Raw genomic sequence first — 19,922 nt, forward strand, 5'->3', positions numbered from 1 at the left:
AAGTGTATTGTACTGCTGTAGTAAATATAGAGGTCAAAAGATCTCAAATAAAAAAAATAATTGAGATTTATTTATTTCTCTCAAATAAATCTCAAAAAAACTAGCGCAAATATGGCAATTTTTATGCATAATTTATATTTCAAAACCCTGTGATTATTTTTTAATTTATTCGGAGAAAGAAGGAAACTGACAAACACTCAACAGTCACAATCGGTAAAATCAAAGAGAATATAAAGGAGCTAACTTTGACGTCAAATTGTAGAAAAGGTTTGATTACAAAAACAACGTAAATCCGTCAATTAAAAGTGATTTTAATTTAAAAGCACTGGAAACTTTTTATCTGGCTCTTTTAAAGTTTTGCCGATTATGTGCCCTTTACAAATCTGGGTTTAATCTTCAAGAACCATTTTGCTGAGATAATTGCTGTTTATTCAATAAAAAAATTAAAGAGCCTAGTGTAGATTCCCAAAATTTTTTCTGGAATAATGAAAACAGCGCGAATTTGTTTTGCTTGTGGTAAGAAAGTAAGCAAAGTCTTTAATTTTTGTCAAGTCTTTATTTCAAAAGATTTTGGCCTGTAGTTTGAGAACCATTAAAAAACAATTGAGAAAAGTGTTTTGAAACTAATTTCTGATGAGACAAGGAAACCCGGTAATGTGCGTTCGCACATTAAGTTCCGAACCCACTCATTTTTTTTCACTTAATTTTCTACCAAATGAGAAAGAGGTAAAAAAATTAACATTTCAACATGTGGTTCAACAAACTACTAAATGAATAAAACAATCTACTCTAGAGGGCCTATGAAACCTGTGGCTACCATAATATGACTACCAGAAAAGACGGCAAAAAAAATCAAATAGTTACAAATATTAATTACGACCAAAACTCCTTGTCCATTTTTTGGAAACCACTTATAACCAAACCAAAATGACATCAAATAAAATTTATACTCAGAAGATTAACCGGCACTTTTTTGGAACAAAATATGGTACTTTTCATCGATGAGATTTGGCAAAAAGTTGACTAGAAATGAGCAAAATGGGCAAATTTTATTGTAACATTGCTTTTTTAAAAAAAGAATTAAATTGGAACTGATTAGAAAAATTACGCGTCATATGAAATCATTGAGAGAGTCCTTTATACCTCAATAGAGAGCGACTGAGGCCTTTCATTATCCAGGATAGGTCATACGACTACGAAAAGAGCGACAAATACAGGCAAAAACTAAAAATTTGCACAAAAAATTATGCACGAAAACGATGTCCCCTCAATCAATTAGATATTAACGTGATCACTAAAAACAATAAAAAGCTTCGTTTGGATTGTTTGAAGGCAACAACATTTGCAAATCAAATGACGCCCATTTTTGTGATTCTGTGGAAAGAAAACAAAAACCTGCAAAAGGGGGCAAATATGCAAAAATCACGAAAATTGGTTTTATGAAAACTGGTTGTTCGGAGAAGAAAGACCATTTGAGGAAAACAACCGCTATGCAGAGCAAAATAAATGTATTTCAATAGATAAAAGATGTGAATTATATAGAGATGCTTAGCTACATCTTAACAGAAAAAAAATTGGCATATCTCAAAATACATCCTTTTTCTTTATTAAAAACAATTTTTTTCAAAAATTCATAGACAACAAAAGATTTCGACTAAAAAAAGACAGTTTCTCTAGCAACTACTTGGACAATTAATTGCGACTGTTATTAAAGAGATTAAATCGTAAGACTAATAAATAACATTAAATACAGGCTGAACTAATAAGTTTCACAATCAACTTTACGAAACCAGTTTTGAAGCCATTAAATTTATAAGAAATCAACCGCGAGAATATAGCATCTTCATTTACGCCTCTTTTGACCACCAAAACGTCTTTTTGTAAAACAACTATGACAAAATGTCAACAAAAAGAACCACAAAAACTGAAAAGTATCTTAACTTCACAAAATTCTTCTGAAACAATTGGTCTAAGCCCTGAAGACATCATTTAAAATGTTTAACCAATAGCAAAATCAATGTTTGATTTCACAAAACATTCAAATCAGCTCTAAATAATGACGCTAATTTTCGAAAATGATACAACATCGTAAACTACGAAAACAAAAAAGGATAAGTTGAAGAATACTCTTACTCTTTTTTCTAGAAATTTAATTCGAGAGTCAAAACCCATAGCTGTTTACCGATATCAGTTAATAAGTTCATTTGTTTATCTATAGTTGGCCACTGAGACCTTTAATTACACAATATTTGGCATATGACAACAAAAAAAAACAACAAATTAAGGGCAAAAATAAAAAACCTCTACCAATTTCTACAAGAGAACGGTGTCACAGCCCTTCAAAGTATATGTTATAGGAACAAAAAACAAGTTCATTTTCAATTGTTGTAAAGCTTTTTTCAGTTAGATTGTTAAAAAGTGTTATAATTTACAAAGGAAACCAAAAACAACAGCAAAAATGGGAAACTATGCACAAAAATCAGAAATTTTTGTGTAAAAACTCGTAGTACCAAAAGCAAGAAAACCTTCTGTTAAAACAATTGGCCAGAACATTAGTTTGTTTTGTATATGGAAGAAAGGTTAACCTGTATTTACTGTGAATAAACAAAATGTTGACTAAAATATTATAAAAAAATGACAAGTTCTAAAAATCACAGAAAGTTCCTTAGAACAAATACATTCAATAAAATAAGAGACATTAGGTAACAACCGAATGCATAAAAAGATTCACTTGCACTTTTTAAGGACGAAATTTCGATCTTTGAGAGGTTAAATTCAAAAATCAGACTGTCAAAGAGTAACAATTGAGGGCATAAGACAAGAATTCGGTTGAATTTTTACTAAAACTATTCCTCAAAGCCATAAAAACCTTTTGGTTCTCTGCAAACAAACTGTATCTACATAAATGTACGTCAATTGGAGCTGTCATTAACGGAGCCTTGAATAAAAATTATTGTCAGTAATTAACATTCATAAAAACAAAAGCAAAATATTTTGAAAAATGCAGCATCAAAATAAAAACAAAAAAGTGTCTGATTTTAAGAATCCATGATATTGTCGAACCTCTCCATGTTTTTGTCCTGCGCCCTGCAAACCAACCAAGTGTTCCAAGTGTTTGCGTATTAGACCAATTGTTGCGTGGAATTCTTTAAATATTAAAAAAAACGATGCATTTTGCATAATTATCCAGTTAAATCTGCAGAAAGCTTTTTTTCCAACCATACGTTACCTAATTGCAACTAGCGCTCTTATTGAAATTAGGAAGTCTGTTTTAAGGTTTCTAGGTCACTAAGTCTGGCAAATTTCAACAAAGTGGACCAAAAAAGCATATTTTGTGCCCTTTTTGATGAAAAAAGTTTGAATTTTGAAAATTTTATCGAAAATTTTAACCAAAAAAAAAGTCAATCAAATAATTCAGCAACGCTTTTCTGTCGCTAACAGAAACAACAACACCGTTAAAAATTTTAACTTATTTTGAATTATATTAGCGAAATTGTGCCAAATTTTAGCAAAAATTACTGAAAATGTGAACAAAAACAGTCGAATGTTCACAAAACTTTAAACATCGATAACTCCCTGTAAAAAACGAAAATCGAAAAAATCTTTTTAATTCCGTGTTCTACGCTGGACGGGCTTTTCAATGATACCACTCACAATTCTCTACAATGAATATATCGATCGGCCAAAATTGACTGAACAAAAAAAACCCCAGTTGAGTATATAGTTCCTCCCTCCCCACTAAAGTGGGGGTCGGAACAATTAAATTTTGCGGTGTATAAGGTTTTTTAGTTCTTCAAATTTAAAATCATTAGCAGAGTAAACTGTCGCCTTCATATAACCAGAAAACACTTTTGTCATGGCGTTATCATTTAGTATTGAATCTGGTAGCAGAAAAATAGAAAAAAAATTACATTGGTGTGTTTAAAATTTGTTTAGTTTTTTTGTATAATTAGAAGTTTTTGTGCCGTATGCAACTTCACAAGCACCTACAGTCGCTCGTCATTTATTGCTCGTGTAAGCAACGTCTTCCTGCGACCTCTTTATTAGGACGGAATGAAATAATTTCCATTTTGGCACTTTCGAATCGACGTGAATACTTTTTCGAAATTCACAATGCATGTTACTGTTTCCTTGATTTCATCAGTTAAAATTCTCCTTTTTTATTTGGCGCAGTTACATGAATCCAAATATGGGAGTAAGAGTTTTCAATTTTTAATTCTTTAATTAAGAAAATATGAGTTTGTTTGCTATACCGTTAGTGTATGATGTATGCTTAACCTTTTCAAGTGGTGATCGATATCAAAGTTACTTTTTGTCTGTTTCAATGCCTTCTAGTTAACTTGGAGAAAAAAAATTATTTTAGTTCTGAGTCTATAACGAACAGTGATAAAAGAGACAACTTAAAGCATGAATGGGCTAAATTTAGAACATTTTTTACAAGAGCATTTTTGAGGGTACTTAGCCTCAAAACTGTTCTTCAGTTTCTTACGCCCTATTGAATTTGAGGGACTTTCACAAAAAGTACAATTTTTTCTCAAGCTCACGTTCATCAAAAATGCTGAAAAAGATAATCAACTTTCGATATCTAAGTTTAATAAATATAATTTACTCCGAATTAAGGAAAATTAAAGAAATTTAAAAACAGAGTCGCAGTTTTTATTTCGGTCTCCTATAAATTTCAAGCTAAACAGAAAACCTTTCCATCTTCTTTTGAGCCTGAGTCTTTTGAGCAGCCAGTTTAAACAAAAACAAGTAGTTTACTGTGTAATTAATTTTATAATCATTTTTTAAAGTTTGTTAATCACTCCGCCAAACACTATGTTGAGATTTTTCTGTGCTTGCGAGCTCATTAACTTACAGATATGAAAAATCTAATTTTTATTGAAAATATACAGGGACTTCGTATTGCTATATTAATCAGTTTTCCTACAACTGAATCAGTAGAGCTCAAATTGGAACTCTTCAAGATGGTTAAAATGGTGAACTAAGAAAAAGAACTTACATATTCCAAAATTAATCTCAGAGAGCAAGGTTTTGACAAACTGGCTTTTTGTAGACCGAGTTCATGAATAAATGAAGTGTTTTGTCTCTTGTTTCTTTCGGTTGTTGTTTTGCATGAAGTATACAGTTTTAGGATACTGAGTTCAAGAATTTTTTTCAACAGAACTTCTGAGTGTTTTTTAATAAACAAATATAATTTTTTGCTACATTGAGTATACGTGAAGTATAAACTGTAAGCATTTACAAACTAATGACGATAGGTATGCGTTGTTATTCTAAATACTTTTGATGGTCATGAAGTGGAATAAATAAAACAAACAGGCTCGGTAATTTGCGTTTTCACATAAAGTTCCGACCCCGCTCATCCACATTTTTGGCATAGATGTCCACCAAATGAGGAACAGATAGAAGACCCACAAAAATTCAAGTACTTTCCAAAAAACTGTGTATGAACAAAAAAATCGCTGCCAACGCAAATGACTTAGGTGAGTACAAAAAATGCCGCATAAGATTGGTTAGATCAGTCATTATTAGGCAAGCAAGTAAAGACGAACAACAAAATCAAACAACAATAACATCCAACATGAATTACTTCGAAAACTTTATGTCCATTTAAAAAAACGTAGTGAAAAGGTCAAATTACCTCTCAATAATGAGAATAGGTAACAAGTAGACAAAGAATTAAAAAGGGCAAAATTAGGTGATACTTTTGTATTTTTCGAAAACAATTATTTTCAAATTAAGTTAAACCATTAGCTACGAAATGAAGAATTCAAATAGGTTCGTCTGGTTTGTCCTAAAGAACAGCTTGAGACCTGTAACTATACCGAATATGTCTTACGTATACAAAAGGACGCCAAATATAGACAAAAATCAACAATTAGCCTAATTTTGTGAAGAACCCGTGGTGAAACCTGTATATTCCTAATGAAGTAATTAAAAAAACTTAAATTTTGTACACTTGAACCTCACTTCGACAACATTGTTGTCGTTTGTGAGCTCCAATTTACGGGAATAGGTAACAGATGGCCAAAAAAAGCGAATTTAAAAATATTTTTATGTTTACAAAGTCATGAGGGCCATGAGCTATCTACTTAATCAGAATCTGGGCTTTTTCAATTCTCCATAAACAGCCAATGAGACCTGAAGTTATCCAGGAAAATTTATACGACTAAAGGACAAAGTAAGAACGACAGTAAAAGAAAAATATCAAAAAAAATCAATATAATTCTTCGAGAAAGGTTTGTCGAAGCCGTTGAAACCCTAATCCATGCTTTTCAAGACTTTTATATATATTCAATTGTGTTTTTTGAACGCCAATAAAGCAAAATGTGCAATTTTGGTGGTGTGATAATTTGAAGAAACGAGAAATATGTGAAAAAACGTCCAATGCCTAAAAAATTTTTTAAGAAATGAAATCTAGTAGTATCAAAGCCAGAAAACCATAACTTAAAGTGTAAAACCACAATAACGAATAAAAGTGAAGTCAATGGAAAGTAAAGGAAGACGAGTCCTTCTTTTTTGATGAGACTAAGCTACAGTTGACCAAATTAAGAGAAAAATAGTGGCAAACTTCAATAAGCCAATGATTATCTAAAAATCAAACATTTTTGAAATTCTTAAGGACCATGGGATTTCGATCAAATTAATGAGAATCATTATTTTGGAACAGCTTAAGAAACCAGGAGGACCTATGAGAAATGAGCTTTGATTTGAATTGTTCTGTTCATGAACTAACATAAAAAAGCTGAATTTTTTTTCTCAAAAAAGATTACTGAGTGATTACAATCCAAATTATTTTTGGGTTGTAACAGTCCAAGGTTGGACCACACCAGCCATGTTATTGTTGTTTGACCATTAAGCACACTCATTTGTTTCGAATCTTATGGATCTAGATGAATTGTTAGTTAAAGATTTTTTTTAAAAAGCTGCGTTTTTGATAATCATAGAGAAAAGATAGCAAAAAAACGAGAAAATTTTAGTTTAAGAATACTCTCAATTGAAATGGGGGTGACACTAGCTCCCTTTGAAGTTTACAAAAGATTTTGTTAGTTGTTTTTCGTGTGTGTAAAATAGGTAAATTCAATCAAAGTAGACTAAAAAAAAGCTTATTCTGGGCAAATTTTGATGAAAATGGCTGAAATTTAAAACGTTTAGCCAAACATTTAGCCAACAATTTTAATCAAAATAATCAACAAAATTTTTTCTCCTTAAAAAATATTAGCAGTACTTTTGTTGACAATTCTTACATATCATAGCAAAATTTAGAAAAATATTGGCAAAATTTCCGGAAAAAGTGAAGAAAACAACGCAAATTGGGCTAATATTCGCAAAAGTTTAAATCACGATAACTCTCTCAAGAAATCGAAACTCAAAAATTTTTTCAATTCTATATTGTACGCTGAACGGACTCTTGAATGATACCATTCACAATTCTCTACGATTGGTATATCGATCGGTCAAAATTGTCCGAACAAAAAAACCAGTTCACTATATAGTTCCTCCCCCCTCAAGAGAAGTCGGAACAATTATGTAAACTTAGCCCGGTACAGATTGATCCGCTTCTTTTCAGTGACAATATTGCTGTGCAGTTTGAACCTTTGTTGAACAACTTTTGATACAAGAAGCTTTCAAATATCTGTTCATATCACCTTTGATATATATATATATATAATATATATATATATATATATATATATATATACTTATATATATGTATATATATAAATATATATACATATATGTCATATATATATATATATATATATATATATATATATTAAAGTGAAAAAAATAGAAAAATCACAACACTCAGAGCTTAACGGTTTTAACAAATAAATATTTTTCTGGTTCTGATTTTGTTGAAATACTCGAAATGGAAATTAATGGAAAGTGCCATCGCCTTTTCATCTTTTTTATTGATTTGAATGATTAAATATTATTGAAATGTCATTTCTGTAAAGTTCTCGCAGTACATAAGATCATAAATTTATTGAATAGCAAAAAAAAACAAATGGATTTCTATCGTATTCAGTACTGTTTTTGTATCTGTTATATTATTCGAAAACCCAGTGAAAAAAAAGCGAATGAAAACATACAGCGTCTTGTCTTCGTTTAATATTCAGCGATATTTCAAGAAACTGACTTAATTTTTTTTCTTAAAGGCTGCTTCTCGGCTGATCGTGATATTGTCAACTTTGAAACTTTCTGTCCATCACACAGTACTAGGCGAGACCTCTTTTTCTTTTTAATATTAATGAAAACGATTGCACAATAACCATTTTATAAGGATTGTGGTTTGAGACACACTTTCGAAAATGCTTAACTTAAATTTTTCCAATTGTTTCGGGAACTTGAAGCTCCAATTTTCTGTAATCCTAGCATATTGTATTCATTTAGGCAAAGATAAGTTCATTTCAAGCTTTACAAAAATTCTGGAAATTCAAATTCTCTGAAATTCATTTTATTTATAAACCGCCGAGCGAGTTTATAAATGAAATATAACTAAACCACATAAATATAACGCGGGTCTTCAACCTCGAATTATAGTATTTATTTGAGTATTTTTTAGAAAACTTTGGACCTATTTGGTTTTGTATTTTGAACCCAGCGACACTATAGCCTAAAAGACTCCCCCCCTGCTGCTCAACCTCCCATTCTCAATTTTCAACAACCTCATCCTCACACTCAACCCCCCTTCACGTGGTCAAGTCAATGGTTATTTAATACTTGAAATCTGCGCTATGTATAATAACAATTTCTTCGTATGAGGGTAAAAAACGAAATGAGGGTTGAAGACGAGAGGAAAGGGGGATGGGGAGAGGAAGGGGGAGAGGGCGGGGTAGTGTGGACCCTATTTGAAAAGTCACTAGTGCTTTGCTTTATTTTACTGGTGGAATTGCTTTATTTTACTATCAAAAAGTAACTTTTCTTTACTACCAAAAATCTACCAACTCACCTTGATTCTTAACAGACATCTATAATTCAATTGAAAAAATAAGGATATATATATGTGTATATATATATATATATATATATATATATATATATATATATATATAAAAATACGTATATAGTCACAAGTCACATACCGTAGGAAACGAGGCTTTTGATTTTTGCTGGAGAAAAAGAAGATATGGTTCATCAAATTTGTTTTTGAGAATGTTGAATATTCTTGAATATTCTTGCCCGGAACGAATTTCAAGTCTTGATCAGTAATTCTACAGTGAAATGCACGTCTTGAAATGACAAATCAGTACTGATCACGTCTTTTCTCAATTTTTGAGACTGGTGAAGACATTTTAAGACTTGCTCAGGACTTGTCAAGTCTAAGTCAAGTCTTGATCAAGACTTGGCTAGTCTTGAGACAAATCTTGACAAGGACCGGACAAATCTTGAGGCATGTCTCGACAAAGGCTGGACAAATCTTGCGTCAAGTCTTGACCAAAACTTTACAAGTCTTGATTAATGCGCAGTTAGGCAAAGTATAGTTATAAAAAGAAATTACTTATAATTAATGCATTTCAAAAATTAGCAAAAATTGGTTAAAAAGTTTTTAAAAGAAATTTTACAAGAAATATTTACCAACCAACCTAATCCTGTTTTGAGCATATACAAACTTCAAATGTCCCATATATTCACCTCGAAACCAAAATTTTTTAATGGGCTGAAAAAAAGCGGCTGTCACTGTTATTTTTGGGTGATGTCAGATTTTTTTCATTCTCTATCAAGCAAACTTTGGAAGTGCTCGAGATGCTTTGTGCTTCTTATTCACTTTGGAGAATTTTTTAGGCAGGCCACTGTAAGTGAAGACCTTCTTCTTTCGTTTCCAAACGAAAGCAAGCCAACAATACAACGTTCCATCATCTTTTCATCTTTTTCATTGATTTGGATAGTTAAGTCTTATTGAAATATCATTTCTGTAAAGTTCTCGCAGTACATAAGATCATAAAGTTATTGAATAGCAACAAAAGAACAAACGGATTTCTATCGTATTCAGTACTGTTTTTTGTATCTGCTAATTTATTCAGAAACTGACTTGAATTTACATTTCTTTAAGGCTGCTTCTCAGCTGATCGTGATATTGTCAACTTTGAAACTTTCTGTGCATCACACAGTACTAGGCGAGACCTCCTTTTTGTTTTTTTTGTAAATTAAAACGATTGCACAATAACCATTTTATAAGGATTGTAGTTTGAGACAAACTTTAGTACTTTTGTTGACAATTTTTACATATCATTGCAAAATTTAGGAAAGCATAGACAAAATTTCCGGAAAATGTGAATAAAATAACGCAAATTGGTCTAATAATCGCAAAAGTTTAAATCACGATAACTCTCTCAAGAAATCGAAACTCAAAAAATCTTTTCATTTCCATATTCTAAGCTGGACGGACTATTAAATGATACTACTCACAATTCTCTACGATTACTATTTCCGTATTTTCATCGGTCAAAATTGTCTGAACAAAAAACCCAGTTCAGTATGTAGTTCCTCCCCCCTCAAGAGAATTTGGAACAATTATGGAAACTTAGCCCGGTACAGATTGATCCGCTTCCTTTCAGTGACAATATTGCTGTGCAGTTTGAACCTTTGTTGAACAACTTTTGATACAAGAAGCTTTCAAATATCTATTCATATTGCCTTTGATATATATATATATATATATATATATATATATATATATATATATAATAAAGTAAAAAAAATAGAAAAATCACAACACTCAGAGCTTAACGGTTTTAACAAATAAATACTGTTCTCGTTTTGATTTTGTTGAAATACTCGAAATGGAAAATAATGGAAAGTGCCATCGCCTTTTCATCTTTTTTATTGATTTGGATGATTAAATATTATTGAAATGTCATTTCTGTAAAGTTCTCGCAGTACATAAGATCATAAAGTTATTGAATAGCAAAAAAACAAACGCATTTCTATCGTATTCAGTACTGTTTTTGTATCTGCTATATTATTCGAATACCCAGTGAAAAAAAGCGAATAAAAACATACAGCGTCTTGTCTTCGTTTAATATTCAGCGATATTTCAAGAAACTGACTTGATTTTTTTTTTCTTAAAGGCTGCTTCTCGGCTGATCGTGATATTGTCAACTTTGAAACTTTCTGTCCATCACACAGTGCTAGGCGAGACCTCTTTTTTCTTTTTAATATTAATGAAAACGATTGCACAATAACCATTTTATAAGGATTGTAGTTTGAGACACACTTTCGAAAATGCTTAACTTAAATTTTTCCAATTGTTTCGGGAACTTGAAGCACCAATTTTCTGTAATCCTAGCATATTGTATTCATTTAGGCAAAGATAAGTTCATTTCAAGCTTTACAAAAATTCTGGAAATTCAAATTCTCTGAAATTCATTTTATTTATAAACCGTCGAGCGAGTTTATAAATGAAATATAACTAAACCACATAAATATAACGCGGGTCTTCAACCTCGAATTATAGTATTTATTTGAGTATTTTTTAGAAAACTTTGGACCTATTTGGTTTTGTATTTTGAACCCAGCGACCCTATAGCCTAAAAGACCCCCCCCCCCCCCTGCTGCTCAACCTCCCATTCTCAATTTTCAACAACCTCATCCTCACACTCAACCCCCCTTCACGTGGTCAAGTCAATGATTATTTAACACAGGAAATCCGTTCTATGTAAAATCGCACTTTCTTCGTATGGGGGTAGTAAACGAAATGAGGGGTGAAGACGAGAGGGAAGGGGGAAGGGGAGGGGGAAGAGGCAGGGGGAAGGGGAGGGGGAAGGGGGAGGGGGAGGGGTAGTATAGACCCTATTTGAAAAGTCACTAGTGTTTTGAGGAAGCCCTTCACAATTTTCCTGTTTGAATTTAATTAACAGAGGCCGTTCTGGTAAGCCTTTTTAGCATTCAAGGAGTAAATTCAGCAAAAAAGAAAACTGACTTTTAGCTCATGAAGTTTTCTTTATGCAAATTTCGACGCTAGTTCTTAATCGAATTTACATTTTACGATCTATTTGTTCAATTAACCGAATGCAGTTACTGATCGAAATTAGCTTTCAATTTGGAATCTAATTTTTTGGTTCTTTCCCATTATACCGCCAGTAATTGTAAATAAAGGATTCGAGCGCAAAAACGAAAAATAAAAATATCACTTAAAAAACAAATATCAAATCTATAATCTATGTGATTTTTGCTTGCTATTAAATTTTTCATAACATTAGAAAACGGAACTTTCTTAAACCTTTCTGTTATGAAATTTCTCTATAACATTAACATTAAAAACCGTATGATATAATGGGTTTCACCTTGGCGAGATTTAGTTAGTTGACTGGTATTTTTAAAATATATATATATATATATATATATATATATATATATATATATATATATACATCCCTTTAGAAATTGTGAGCAATCGGTTTATTCGCCATTCGGCTTAAAGGGGGTTCGACCGGAAAGTGTGAAAAAAAATTATTTCCCCAAACTGGCATTTGTTCATCAGACTTTTCCATTCCTTTTCCCACAGAATTTTAACACCCATTTCATTTTTTTCTTCACGACGCCGTCAAAATAAATGAAAAAGTAAACTGTGCCCCGTTAAAAAGAAACAAAGATATCAGCCTTTCTTACTTCTTTCGTTTAAGTGCTGGCTATAGAAAGTGAGAGTTTATTTTCGGTTATTGATAAAATCTTCTAAGTTATAACTAGTTATAACTTTGGTTTATTATAACTTCAACCGCCGATTATTACATCACGACAAATTTCAAAGACAACTGAATCACGTTGCTTTGTTTGCTTTCCCACTTAAAGTTGAGAATTATATCCTTTAATTTCCGTGTTTAATCTTTCCATAGACATACCTGTAAAATAAAATCGAGACAACTCTCTCTAATTTATCGTAACTCTCTTTCTTGGTAGGTAATGAACAGCTAAGATATCTCATTAAATATTCTTCGTGTTTGTTTCTCAATAAATTCTCAGTACACTTGCAATTTCACTTGCATTTCATTTTTATTGACAAATTCAAAATTTTAAAGAGTCCATAGCAAAATTTGAAATTGTACGCCGAAAAAGATTTTCACCAAAATTCTTGCAAGAAAAACGCTTCAAGAGTACATAACAGGTTACTGCTTTATTTTACTACCAAAAAGTCACTTTTTTAATTCCAAAAAAAACTACCAATTCACATTGATTCATAACTGACATCTATAATTCATTTAAAAATTAAAAAAGGATATATGTATATATATATATATATATATGTGTGTGTGTGTGTGTGCGTGTGTGTGTGTGTATCACCCACTCATATAAATGCATATATATATATGCATTTATATGAGTGGGTGATACACACACACACACACACACACACACACACACACACACACACACACACACACACACCCACATATACCTTGACACCAACTCATATAAACACGCACACACACACACACACACACACACACACACATATATATATATATATATATATATATATATATATATATATGTATGTATGTATATATATATATATATATGTATATATATATATATATATATATATATATATATATATATATAAATGTATATATACATATATAGTCACAAGTCACATACTGTTGGAAACGAGGCTTTTGATTTTTGGCTGGAGAAAAAGACGATATGGTTCATAAATGTTTTGGAGATTTTTCAAATCAGTACTGATCGCGTCCTTTCTCAAGACTTAAGACTTGTGATGTCAAGACCTTCTCAAGACTGTTATTTCAAGACCTTCTCAAGACTCGTCAAATCTCAGTCGAGTCTTGGCCAAGACGTGGCAAGTCTTGAGACAAATCTTGACAAAGACCGTACAAGTCTTGAGGCATGTCTTGACAAAGACTTGGCAAGTCTTGCGTCAAGTCTTGACCAAGATTTGACAAATCTTGATTAATGCGCAGTTAGGCAAAGTAGATTTTTAAGAAGAAATTGTTTATAATTAATGCATTTCAAAAATTAGCAAAAATTGGTTGAAGGTTTGTTTTAAAATTTTACAAGAAAAATTTACTGACCAAACTAATTCTGTATTTTTCATAAACAAACTTCTAATATCCTATATACTCACTACGATACCAAAATTGTTTAAGGGGCTGAAAGAAAGCGGCTATCACTGGTATTTTTGGGTGATGTCATGTTTTTTTCATTCTCTATCAAGCGATCTTTGTGGAAGTGCTCGAGATGTCTTGTGCTTCTTTTTCACTTTGGAGAGTTTTTTAGACAGACGACTCTAAGTGGCGGCTTTCTTCTTTTGATTCCAAACGAATGCAAATCAACAATAGAAACGGTGCTCAATACTTGATCCAAGACTTGCACAAGATTTGTCAAATCTTGGCCAAGACTTGCTCATGATTTATCGAGCCTTGACCAAGACTTGCACAAGACTTGTCAAGACTAAAAACTTGATTTTAGACGTGCCAAGTCCAAAAAGTGACATGATCAGAGCTCTGATACAGTACTGATCCAAGACATGCATTTTCACTGAATCAGAACTTGACGTTCATATTAAGACTTGATGTTCAGTCCGGGTGAACATTCTTGAATATTCAAGATTGGATTAGTCACAATTCTCGTCCATTGGGAGCTTAATTTATATATTACCGAAATCTTGTCTCAAAATTGATCACTTTTACTTCAATATTTTTATTGAAAATCTTTTTCGAAAACTATTGAACTATTAAAAATTGTCTCTTTTTTTCATTGTATGGTGGTTTCATTACAATTGTAACAGTGAACTGACTTCCATAATTAACTTTACTAAAAAAACAAAGATTAAGATAAAACAGCTAAATTTGCTTCAAGGAATTTTGCTCATTGAAAAATTCGTTGATAAACGATTCGGAGATTACTTTTCGTACTTATTACCTTTATCCCTTAATAATTAAAAAAAAACGTTTTTCTTTGTAGTTTTAGTTCGATTTTTATCCTCTGCGTGACAGAAATGACAGATCCAATCACAGCCATGCCCAAGTACCCTCTCTCCGCAAAGGACCTCATCAACCCGACCGACAGCATCAAAATGAAGATATTCTCGTTTCTCGCGACTTCTCTCTCGTTCTTCGCGTATGGCGCTCTCGTGCTCTCGGTTTTCTCCGAGTACTGGTTGTTCACGTTCGAATCGACAGTCCAGACCATAAATGGAAATGAGACGAGAATCACACAGGTTGTTCACTCCGGGTTGTGGAAGTTTTGCTACAAAAGAGGTAAGCAACTTTGGAATGTATAATTTATAAGCAACTTTCTGAATTGCTCTTTGATTCAGAATAAATTCAAAGGCTGAACCAGACAAAAAATCAGAGAATCACATTGAATGAGACATTTTCTGAAAATGAGGCTTTCTTAGTACAAAATTTGGATAATTCCATTGCCATTATAGTGACGCCCACGCAACGAAATTATAGCCCCCGTACGAAGTCATAGCCCCCATTATGGTATAATTACCATGATTGTGTGCGTGTGGGGGAGGGTATACGTCATATGGCCAATAAGCAGAGGGTGGGGGGGGGGCTATAACGGGATAAGAGGAACGACCCCAATATTTGCCGTAAATCGAACTGTGGGTCAGAAAAATTCAGTAAAAAAATAAATTGCATCAGACTATGAATTAATGTAAATAGTTTTCTTATAATAATACTGAATCATTTTTATGAAGTTTTCCAGATGAAGTGCTTAAACTTGGTCTAGTTGGGTTTTTTCAGCAGGTATGTTATTTTTGCTCCTCAATTAAAATAAATGGAAACTTCGTTGCATTTTTGGTTTAACTAGTTTGTGAAATTTTTAGAGTTGTTAACAGGTGAGTGGAAATTAGCTGTAATGCTTTGTTGCCATCCATGTACGATAGCAAAAAGAGAAAACGAACTCTTTGCCTGAAATGTAACTTTTATATCTTGTTCTTAAAATAAATATAAGAATCTTTCATAGTTGATTAGGTGATTAAGTGCTAAATAATTTACGATCAATTATAATATATATTTTAAACGCAGTATATGAAAGCTTTCTAACATTTTAATTTCGAAGACACCGAATCTTTAGAACCGTCTACACCTAAGTGAAAATAGAAAATTTACATTCATAAGAGGTATTAATTTCTCAGTTTGTTACATAATTGTATAAAATTGTTGTCTCAATCAAAGCAAATATACTACAAGGCGTACATAATTGAAAAAAGGAGCATAAAAGTCGACAATTGTCTAAACAAAGTGATTTAATCGTTCCTTTGCCGTCATATACCACACTTTGAGGCATTTTTCACAACTTTAAGATATGTTTTTTTTTGGAATTAGATGGATTAAATGGACCAAAATACCTACTTCATTTGGGAAGCACGCTGGCGCGTAATTAAAAAGTTCCGAAAAGACCTTAAAATTTTATTTTTATTCAATTTGGTGAATTTGGTGGTTGCCAGATTTATTTCAGATCGCACTAGAGCGTTGGTTGGCCAGTTACCATATAAAACGGATACGAATTAGTCGTTTCTTAACAAAAATTAAATTTGATACAACACTATTTTTATATCTTGGTCAACGAAAGTTATCACGAACTGTTACTCCCACAAAAAGTCTGCTTCCTGTTTTATCATTAATTTTATCACATCACCAACTTTACACTTTGAAAGGGTAGCTAGAACTGTCTTCGCTAGGATGAAAATACCTCAAATAATCCATTAATATTAACATGTTCTATTGGCTATCACTTTAGAAACAATAGCTGCACTCAAAATATAATGCACTTGCTTTTTCATTCATTGTAGACAATTTATGAAGCTATCGGTTCGACATTTGATAAAATATTGCAAAAGTTGTAATATATAAATTATTGGAACAACTTTGGGAATTTTTTGAAAATATATTTTTTTGCACAGACAGAAAGTAACATGCTTTAATTGATATGTGGCTTTTTTCTAATGCTGGCTTCAGTCGTTAACCGTAATTTATTTCAGGTCTGTAGAAATTTACAAGTCCTGAATCAAATTATTTGAAACCAAAATTTTCTAACCCTTTTTTATCCTCCAGCTTCCCTAGTCTATTATAACGACGCCTAACTTGCATCATCTTGCAATAATATTTCGTTGAATACTCAAAATTGCTGCAAGATAAACGCCGGAGGTCGACTAAGAATGTAAAATACCTCAGTTCAGAGAGTTACGAAAATGCCGTGGAACAGCAAAAGTTGTGACGAGCATAAACCCACCCCTCTCTACTCTCACCCCCCCCCCCCGACCTCACAAATTGGGTCTTTATATAAAGCCGACCCCTTAAGTTTTGGTGGCAATTTGGATCAAGAAATATTTGAGTGACCCGTAGCTCATCTATGCAAATTAAACATGTTTCTAGCATTGTATAACATTTTATAGATTCTATAGCTCTGTAGCACTTTTGTAGAGCTTCATCCACAGATTTCGGAGAATAGTTGATTTTAGCTCAAGCTGACTTTGTGTTTTCAGACGGTGCCCGAAATGACATCAAGGTCAACATTTCTAGTCTGCCTTGGCAAGTGGACGGTGACCTTTGTGTAGAGGTCAAACTGTCAGGACCACTTCAGAGGTCATCATCAACTATGGGAGCCATACGTAAGCAACACTATCACCCGTTTTAACATAAAACTCACGTTCAATTAAAAGTCATTTGAAATAATGCAAGAGTTAAGACAACAATCGCTGTTCAGAGTTAAATATTATAAACACCAAAAAACAACCGTTTTTTCCCCGATCAAGAAAACAAGCCCCCCAATTTTAATTATCAAGATTAGATTCACGCAAAGCAAAAGTAACTTGCGCTACTTAAATTATCTTTGAGTTTTGGATTTGTTCTTGAGTCAAAGTCTCAGAAATCTCTTGAGGTCTTTCGCTGGATTTCTAATAAAAACTAAACTTTCGATAAAGCAATGCTCATTAAGTAGCAAATGTGCAATTTGCTAAACTTGTGGCTGTTTTGGTCTGTCGTGGCCAACAGTGACCACACTTTGTCACAAACTCCTAAGCAACATTGTTGTTAACAACGATGAAAAAGCTATATGTTAACAGTGGTCGAATGCCATGTGATGAAAAAGGCATGATTTTTGTTCCGAGCCACTTTAGTGGCGGAGGAACTATAAAATCAAATGGGTTTTTTTGTTCAGACAGTTTTGGCCGATCGATATAATCATCGTACAGACTTGTGAGTGGTATAATAAAAAAGCCCTTCCAGCCTAGAATATGGAATTAAAAGATTTTTTCAATTTTCACTTTTTTAGGGAGTTATCGAGGTTCAAAATTTTGTGAATATTAGACGTGTTTCAGCCGTTTTTATTCACTTTTTTTGGTGTTTTTGACCTAATTTTCGTCAATTTTATTAAAAATTTGTTCAAATAATTTACTGTAGTCTGATTAATTTTATCTCTGAAGATAGAGAAGGGTAGCTGAATTGTTCGGTCCAAGTTTTTTGGCCAGAATTTATAATAAATTTTATAAAATTTAATTTTTTTTTACCAAAAATGGGACAAAATTTGCTTTTCCATCCCACTTGCTTCAAATTTTCTGGAATGAAAAACCTTAAAATTGCGGCCTTATTCTTTTTAGGCTGACAATCGAGCTAGTTGTACACCCAATGGCTCTGAGATTCTTCTGGAGATATAATTTGGCCAGGTTTTGGCAAATTGAAACTAATTAAATTTACAAAAGGCATTTTTTTTGACAAACTGAAAGATTTTGTCAAAAAAATTGATCTATTTTGCAACCATGTGAACAAAAGAGTTTTTCTAAACGGGCAGCAACATCTGGGCTGATCTTGATCTCGCCATGGAGCGCTACGATAAAAAGTTTTTTAGATTTCAATGGGGCGCGACTTTTTTTTTCAAAATATTTCTGCTATGTAAATGATTTTAAGGTATACTTTTTTTTAGTTTCAAAAAATTCCAATCAGGGCTCAATTAATGGCAGATAATATTTAAAAAACAAGGCCCAACGAGATTATATTACGGTTTCAAAATTAAGCGCGTGGTTTCTATGGCTCTGACCAATTGTTTTCGTAAAAAAAATTTTATGTACTTCTTGAATTTTGCTTTAAATTGTTATCTTTTTTCCCAATCGTTAAACCCAATAACTATTTGTTCCCAGTAAAAGATCCAGTTACTTTCCAGGAGGTATAAATGAACCTTGACTTGTTTTAAGAAAATATCGGTTAACTTTTGAACTTTGCCAGTTTTTCATCTCATTTCTCTCAATTTTGGGCACAGTCTCTGTAAAAACAAGCCGAAACATATTTCCTGTGGGTTGTAAACTAATGTAACGATTATATGTTCAACTAATGGTCACTTTGTTTTGATACTAGCCTTTTCAATTTTTTGAGCATTACTGCATATTTTATGAGTTCAGTTTGTTTCCTTGTCGCATTATTGCGTTATTGACAAGTGAAATTGAAGAAAAACCGTAGTATAGAAAATGCACAGCAATGAAAAAACGCGTATCTAATTATTTAATTGTTTTTTAATATAGTTTATGCTTTTTGGGCTGAGACATAGTTATCTCGCAAATTTTTTTGAATTTTTTTGTTTTTGCTTTTTGTGTCTTTCTTTTTTGTTGTACGCCATGTACTTAATAACCACAGGTCTCAATTGCTTCCTCAGAGCGTATAACTGAACCTTGTTAAAGAATTCAGTTCACAGCAGTTTGTTTTAATGACTTCCAAATTCAAAGAAAAGAAAAATTTTAATAGTTTTTTTTTCTGATTTCAATTTCGTAACCATGTGACTCAATCTCACTAATTGGAAGTCTCAATTAATTTTTTCGATTCAAAAATTTTTTACAAGCTTGGTTATACTTTGGGACTGATTGTTTCGACCATTAATATCATAAAGTTTTTTCGAGATTTCTAAACTGTTCAATTTCTCAGAATCTTTTTGTTGTCATGTCTACTTAATCCTTT

The 19,922-nt window shown here is 32.2% G+C and overlaps 1 protein-coding gene across 5 annotated transcripts in view; it reads left to right on the forward strand.

Annotated features, from left to right (window-relative positions):
- The window catches only part of LOC142355603 (uncharacterized), a 32,798-nt gene extending 15,057 nt beyond the window's left edge, over positions 1-17,741 (forward strand). For 2 of the 5 annotated variants that reach the window (XM_075407713.1, XM_075407712.1), the window contains exons 2-3: positions 14,929-15,224; positions 17,465-17,741. In XM_075407713.1, coding sequence (XP_075263828.1) covers positions 14,963-15,224; positions 17,465-17,616 — 414 coding nt within the window. In that variant the 5' untranslated portion in view covers positions 14,929-14,962 and the 3' untranslated portion in view covers positions 17,617-17,741. The other 3 variants (XM_075407711.1, XM_075407715.1, XM_075407714.1) reach the window with 3 other exon arrangements.
- Positions 17,742-19,922: the final 2,181 nt, after the last annotated feature.

The sequence above is a fragment of the Convolutriloba macropyga genome, unplaced genomic scaffold (assembly GCF_964194025.1).
Source record: "Convolutriloba macropyga unplaced genomic scaffold, txConMacr16.3 SCAFFOLD_2309, whole genome shotgun sequence".
Taxonomy (NCBI): Eukaryota; Metazoa; Xenacoelomorpha; order Acoela; family Convolutidae; genus Convolutriloba; species Convolutriloba macropyga.